Source organism: Hordeum vulgare, chromosome 3H (assembly GCF_904849725.1).
Source record: "Hordeum vulgare subsp. vulgare chromosome 3H, MorexV3_pseudomolecules_assembly, whole genome shotgun sequence".
Lineage (NCBI taxonomy): Eukaryota > Viridiplantae > Streptophyta > Magnoliopsida > Poales > Poaceae > Hordeum > Hordeum vulgare.
This window is the reverse complement of record NC_058520.1, coordinates 214,395,397-214,402,238: the sequence shown is the minus strand read 5'-3', so window position 1 is coordinate 214,402,238 and position 6,842 is coordinate 214,395,397. Positions and strand designations below refer to the sequence as shown.

General features: G+C 43.4%; 1 protein-coding gene across 1 annotated transcript; it reads left to right on the top strand.

The window, feature by feature from the left end:
- The first annotated feature begins 355 nt into the window (after window positions 1–355).
- On the top strand, window positions 356–4,273 carry LOC123439814 (WAT1-related protein At1g09380-like). Its single transcript, XM_045116477.1, has 6 exons — window positions 356–651; window positions 1,209–1,271; window positions 2,693–3,062; window positions 3,164–3,322; window positions 3,418–3,569; window positions 3,662–4,273. The coding sequence occupies exons 1-6, from the start codon at window positions 476–478 to the stop codon at window positions 3,897–3,899; spliced, it is 1,158 nt and encodes a 385-aa protein (XP_044972412.1). The 5' UTR covers window positions 356–475; the 3' UTR covers window positions 3,900–4,273.
- Window positions 4,274–6,842: the final 2,569 nt, after the last annotated feature.

Here is a 6,842-nt window from a genome sequence, read left to right as displayed (position 1 = left end):
CAGCAAATTTGCAAATTTAACTGTAGAATACAGAATGCCCTACTCCTGGATCGTACGGACCCTCCCAGTCACGATCAGCTGTCTTCCAGCTTGGTAAATTGCATGCAGCAGGGTTTATGTGTGTGCGTGTGTCTTGCCTTCATCAAGTGTTTGTCTTGTACGTATAGCTCAAGCTTTTGCTTCTGGGTACCCTTTCTGTTATTTCCACGTTTCACTGCAGCAAGTCATAAAAAAATGTCATCACCACCTTGGATCTCTCTCTCCCTCCCTCCCTCCCTCCCTTCCTCCCTCCCTCCCTCCCTCTCTCTCTCTCTCTCCGCCAACTATATATACACAGGAACAACGCACTCCATTCAATCCTTCATCGCATAATATTCTTGTAGTCTAACTAACTAACTAGCCTGTATCAGTATCAGAAATCTAGTGAGAAGAGGAGGCCGATTAAGTTGCGATCGATCTCTAACAAATTGCAGCTATGGGGAAGGAGTGCCTGCCTACGGTTGCCATGGTGCTAGTGCAGCTAGGGTTTGCAGGTATGAACGTGCTGTCCAAGCTGGCCTTGGACACCGGCATGAGCCCCTACGTGCTGATTGCCTACCGTAATCTCATCGCTGGCATGTTCCTTGCTCCCGGCGCTTACTACTTTGAAAGGTGCGTGTATGCATGCTTATTTGCTTTCACAGATAATTCGTTCAAGCGGACGAGGAGATGATCTATGAATGTGTTTCTCTTGTCACTACCAAGCTTGATTACATGTTGTATGTTTTCCGCTGTCACCACCAAGCTATTATGTACAAAGAATTGAGGATCGTTTCTTATATGATGACTCTTCATCGCCAGTTCGCAATCCGCTGCTAGTCAGGAAATTCTTGGTTTTCAATTTCAGTTTAGAAAAAAATTCAGCACCAACCGAAATCACTGAAATTCAGTAATTTCAGTTTGCATTTCGGCCAAAGGGTCGAAATATTCACTTTAATTTAGTTAAATATTTGAAATTTTCAAAAAATATTTTGAAAAATATTTGATTTCAGTGTACTACTGAAATTGCTGAAATATTTTGGTCGAAACGTAGTAAATTAATGAAAGTAAGTGAATTTCATTGAAATCTCACAGAAAATGAAAACGGTCAAGATATATATAAATTTATTCGAGTCAAGATAGACACTTATAGCAATATTAATGAATTCAGCTTACATGGACCGTTGCAGGAGAAGTGGGATGGTGATCACCAAGCAAGTACTAATCCAGATATTCTTCTCCTCTATTTTCGGGTATATACGACAAACTTATCATTAATTCCAACAACTAGTCTTCCTTCATCAATTAGGACAGGGCAAATACCTAACTTGCAGGAATGATCTCCTTCAAACGAACAACAGACAAATAGGTAGCCACCTCTCCATCAATCCAGTCAAAACATTCGACATTGAAACGTCCTTGTTTTGCTCTAGTCCTTCTCTAGGTGTAACCAAAGGAGTCCAATTACTAGGAACCTCCTTTTCGTTTCCTCTCCAGTTTAGCTCCCATATTTGTGCACTACACAGGTGCCATATACTTCCAGGAATAGGGGACATGCCTTACTGTCTGCTTTCTGTTGCCAATAATAATAATAATAATAAAGCACTAGATTGTTTCGGTGCCAACCAAAGTGTTCATAGTGTGCTGCTAATTCCAGTTAGCAGGCTAACAAATAGAATTTAGTAATTTAAACGCTTTTATATTTCTTTATGGAGGGAGTAGCTTCTTAGATGATTTATAAGATGTTAAAGATCTCTACTTCCTCCCTTTTTATTTGTCTCTGATAAACTCATTTATTTTAGTATCAAGTAACACAACCATAGATTAAAATCGCAGGCCAGAGGGAATCGAGGCTGAGATTTTTGCCGCGGCAACAAATAGAATTTAGTAATTTAAACGCTTTTATATTTCTTTATGGAGGGAGTAGCTTCTTAGATGATTTATAAGATGTTAAAGATCTCTACTTCCTCCCTTTTTATTTGTCTCTGATAAACTCATTTATTTTAGTATCAAGTAACACAACCATAGATTAAAATCGCAGGCCAGAGGGAATCGAGGCTGAGATTTTTGCCGCGGCAGTTAAGGAAGAAACGGGCAAGTGCCCGCGATAGCCGCGCGATCCCCCGTGATTCTGGAAAGGCAGCAAATCGCAGGGTGTTTTCAGATCCGCGATAGCGCCCCGATAGCTTAGATTTCGCCCTTGAATTTAATCTTTGAACACAACTTATTTTTTTGATAAAATTCCAACTTACATCACGTCATATTATTGGCAGACACTGTCAGATATTTGGGATGTCATCAACTCTGCCTCGTTTCTTCTAGGCTATCCCAAACTTTGTGAGGGACAGCCACAAATCGGTGGAAGCGGTCGTGGGACGAAATCCGATATTATAGAATCTATTCAAATTCAACTTAAGAAAATAGAGTCTACTCAAATTACCTCGCAAAAAAAGAAGATGAATATACTCAAATTATCATGCTTTAGGTTGGTAGATAAATAAATCCAAAAAAATATAGGGAATTATATTGCTGCGTGCAACATTTGGCAATGTTAAAATGGAAACATATGTAACGTAGGCCGGAGTTGACGTGATATAGTTCCATATCGATCATCTTCTCTGACGTACTGGCCGAGCTTGCATTAATTAATCTAGGCGTGGTGTGAGTGATGCAGCGCGACGCTGAACCAGGTGTTGTACTTCGTGGGGCTGAAGTCCACAACGCCGACTGTGGCGTGCGCCCTCAGCAACACACTTCCGGCGTTAACCTTCGTCATGGCGGCCATACTCAAGATGGAGACGGTGAGGCTCAGGACGTCCTCCGGGAAGGCTAAGGTTTTGGGCACTGTCGTGTGTGTCGGCGGTTCCATGGTTATGCCCTTCTACAAGGGTCCGCTACTAAAGGTCTGGGTATCCCCGATGCACTGGCGCTACGCCGAGCACACGATTGACGCGACAGCGACTCCCAGCGGCAACGCTGCCATCGTTGGTGACGTCCTGATCATCCTCAGCTGCGTCGCCTGGGCCGTTTGGTTCATCCTACAGGTACGCAACTACGCATCACTATTTCACCAAGACTAAGCTTGTTCCAGAAATCCTGCGTTGTTGGTGTAGGTGGTTAGTGATTCATAATGGTTAATTTGTAGAGTAAGATGTCAGAGAGGTTCTCAGCGCCCTACACAAGCACGACGATCATGTCCCTGATGGCCGGGGTGCAGTGCGCAGGCGTCAGCGCAGTCATTGACCGGAGCGTGTCAGCATGGAAGCTCGGGTTTGACATCAGGCTATACGCCGCTCTCTACGTCGTAAGCTCATTGATCCATCGTGTCGTGAGGACCTAATTAATTCAACCACGTTTTTCTGAGAAAATAACCACGTTTCTCTGACGAGAATTATGCAGGGGGTGGTTGGATCGGGGATCGCGTTTGCGGTCATGTCGTGGTGCATCCAATCCCGCGGCCCGCTCTTCGTGTCCATGTTCAGCCCGCTGATGCTCGTGGTCGTCGCCGTGGTCGGCTGGGCCATCCTCGAGGAGAAGATACACCTCGGAAGGTACCACTGTCCACTGCAGACCACACACAGCTCGTACGACCTCTTAGTTTTCGCTTGTTAAGTTTTGGCTGCTGTGTTCGATGTCCATGCAGTGCCATCGGTTCTTCCCTCATTGTCGCTGGGTTGTACCTGGTGCTTTGGGGCAAGGGGAGGGAGATGAGCGGACAGGCTGACCTCGGCGATGATGGCGATGGCGTTGCTCCCGAGACCATGATTGTCCTGGAGCTCAACTGCAAGGACACCAGGACTGGGAACGCCGCCGTCTTGCCGGTGTTCGATACTACCAGTCCCAAGCACCAACTTGAGACGACCCCAAACGGCACCAACTGATAGATGCTGGTGCCCACACAAGCGCAAGGCACATGGATTGCGCATCATACATATGTCATCGTCAGTTGCACCTGCAAGTGAAGTTGAGCTACAGCTCAACAGAACGCGCCCGCCCACGCAACAAAAGAGAAGAGAAATTAGAGCAACCGACATCATCAAAGTTCGAAATGTACTACTCGTCCGTCTTGATGTATAAGTCATTTTACGAAAATCAAATAGTCATAAAACACTTAGGCACGGTGCATTAACTTTCATCTCATTTCTTATTTTTTGACATAAATAAAGGAATCAACAGTAAGACACGTGGGACATGTTTATTTTTTAATGATTTAAGACTAACTAGCACGACATGCAGTGGTCAAGTCATTAGATGCAATGATATTAATTAGCAAATTACCATTAGAGGATGCTTGGATCCAAGGGACTTATTTTAGTCTGACTAAAAATAGTCTCTTTAAGAGGCTAAAGTTTCAAGCACCCCTATCTAAAGAGGGGCTAAAACTAGTCTTGAGACTAATTTTTTTTAGTCTGGGGTACCCCTAATAAAATGTGGATTAGTCCTCTCTCTCCTCATTTAACTCCTATCCTTTAACACATGCGAGTTCTGGATTGGAGGGTTTGAAGGATAATAAATGCTCATTAACTTGATTTTAGTCTCTTTAGTATTTGGATCCAAGCATGGATGAGGCTAGCAAGTTTTAGTTCCACTACTTTTAGTCATGGGACAAAAACGTATTCAAGCACCCTCTTAGACTGGTTGTAATGGTTAGTATTATATACCAGTATCATGCATATGATACTAGTTTATGATACCACATCCATAATGCATAGTATCATATGTTAGTATCATAAGGTAGTTCATTTATTGTAATGCAAGATACATAGTAGCACATCATTTAATATGATACGGTATCATAATATGATACTCAACTCTCTCTTTCTTCATTTAATTCTATGCCACCTCATTGAAATTGCCTAGTTGACATGCATGATACTCCCTCTATTTCAGTTTATAAGGCCGGCACGTGTATTTAGGTCATCAATTTGACCAACTTAATGAAAGGCATATATTACAAAAAATATATCATTAGAAACTTTAGATGTTCTATTTTCTAATGATATAATTTTTATGTTAAACAATATAATTTATATAAGTCAAATTGACGACCTAGGTACACGTGCATGCATTATAAACTGTGACAGAGGGAGTACTACCTATGATACTCCCATTACGGGCAGCCTTAATTTTCTCATTTTCCTCTCCGTCTTGGTCGCGGTGCACAAGCTAAGATGACCTATACACCAAGACGGAGGGAGTAATGGTATCTATTATCCCATTTTCTTATAATTTTGGAAAAATGATTTGTCATCTTCGTCTAACAGATCCCGTGAAACTATTTTTAAAGGAGGGAAAACCCGGTCATCTGCATCTTATTTAGTCGAAATGTCACACAAAAATCTGTGATACATAAGTTGCTCTGAGAAGAGCTAAGATACGATAAAAAATAATCCACCACAACCGACAAAAATAATACTAGATGACTATACACCTAGTGTATTACCGGACCGCCATCCAAACCGATTGTAAATATACCGTGCAGCTGTCTCACTATTGTTGCAACCAATATGCATATGCTTCTTGGGTTCTGCATGGCTGAGTTAGACAATAGGATATAGATAGAGTTAGTTTGTATTTGTATCTTCTCTATCTCTATTTCTTCCTGTTTAAACCTCTCTCTCACGATCTCTTGTAAATCGCAACGACTCCGAGTGATCCTTCCAAACTTGTCAGTCACGGTAGGTTGTTCACCTCAATCAATATATACCCGCGGCCAACTAGGGTGGTAGTACGCTTCCCAACACAGTTTATATACACTAGTAGAAAAGAGGGCTTTGGTCCACTTGATGAAATCACATTAGTCCCGGTTCACTCACGAACCGGGATCCATGTGGGCATAGGTCCCGGTTCGTGAGGCCAGGGCGCCGGCCGGGCCTCGTGGCCCATTTGTCCCGGTTCGTTTGTCACCTTCGGTCCCGGTTCCAGATACGAACCGGGACCAATGTGCCTCGCTCCTGGCCCACAACCAGTAGTCCCGGTTTGTGGCTGGAACCGGGACCTCAGGTTGTCCTTTAGTCTCGGTTCCAACCACAAACCAGGACCAACGGTTGGCCTATATATACCCCCGCGAGCAGAGCAGTGCACTGCTCTGTTTTGTCGGCCGGCCATGGGAGAGCTTTGTGGTGCTCTAGCTCATCTCCTATGCACATGAGGTGTTCGATGAAATGCCCGAGCCATACTTAAGCTTTCTCCTTTAGAAGCTCCTTGTACAAGCTCCATTTTCATCAAGATTTGTGTGGTTTATAATACACTTTATTATATAACGCATGCAGATGAACCGTCAATGGATGTACAGTGACCGATGCGCCTCCGAGTATATTAATGTCCTGCGTAATTTTCTCGAAGCGGCTAAGGCAAACAAGCAGAATGGTTTTATGCATTGTCCATGTACTGTTTGTGGGAATACGAAGGAATTCTCCGACTATAAACCCTTCACTTCCACCTGCTTCAGAAGGGTTTTATGCCACACTATAATGTTTGGACCAAACATGGAGAAACAGGTGTTATGACAGAGGACAACGTAGAAGAAGAGGATGATAACAACTATCCACCACCTGAATACGGTGATGCTGCAATGGGGGAAGCTGAAGATCAAGAGGGACGAGGCAATGTGCCCGATGATTATCTTTGTCAGGTCATTGTTGATGCACATAGAGAATGCGAAAGTGAACGGGGGAAGTTTAAGTTCGATCGCATGTTAGAGGATCACAAAAATGGGTTGTACCCAAATTGCGAAGATGACAACACAAAGCTCGGTACCACACTAGAATTGTTCCAATGGAAGGCACACAATGTTGTATCTCACAAGGCATTTAGTTCCCTAC

Excerpts from the sequence above, each read along its gene's own strand:
- LOC123439814 (XM_045116477.1), top strand. The coding sequence starts at position 476 with ATGGGGAAGGAGTGCCTGCCTACGGTTGCCATGGTGCTAGTGCAGCTA. Across the intron at positions 652-1,208 it reads GGCGCTTACTACTTTGAAAG|GAGAAGTGGGATGGTGATCA; the intron begins GTGCGTGTATGC and ends GGACCGTTGCAG. Across the intron at positions 1,272-2,692 it reads TTCTTCTCCTCTATTTTCGG|CGCGACGCTGAACCAGGTGT; the intron begins GTATATACGACA and ends TGAGTGATGCAG.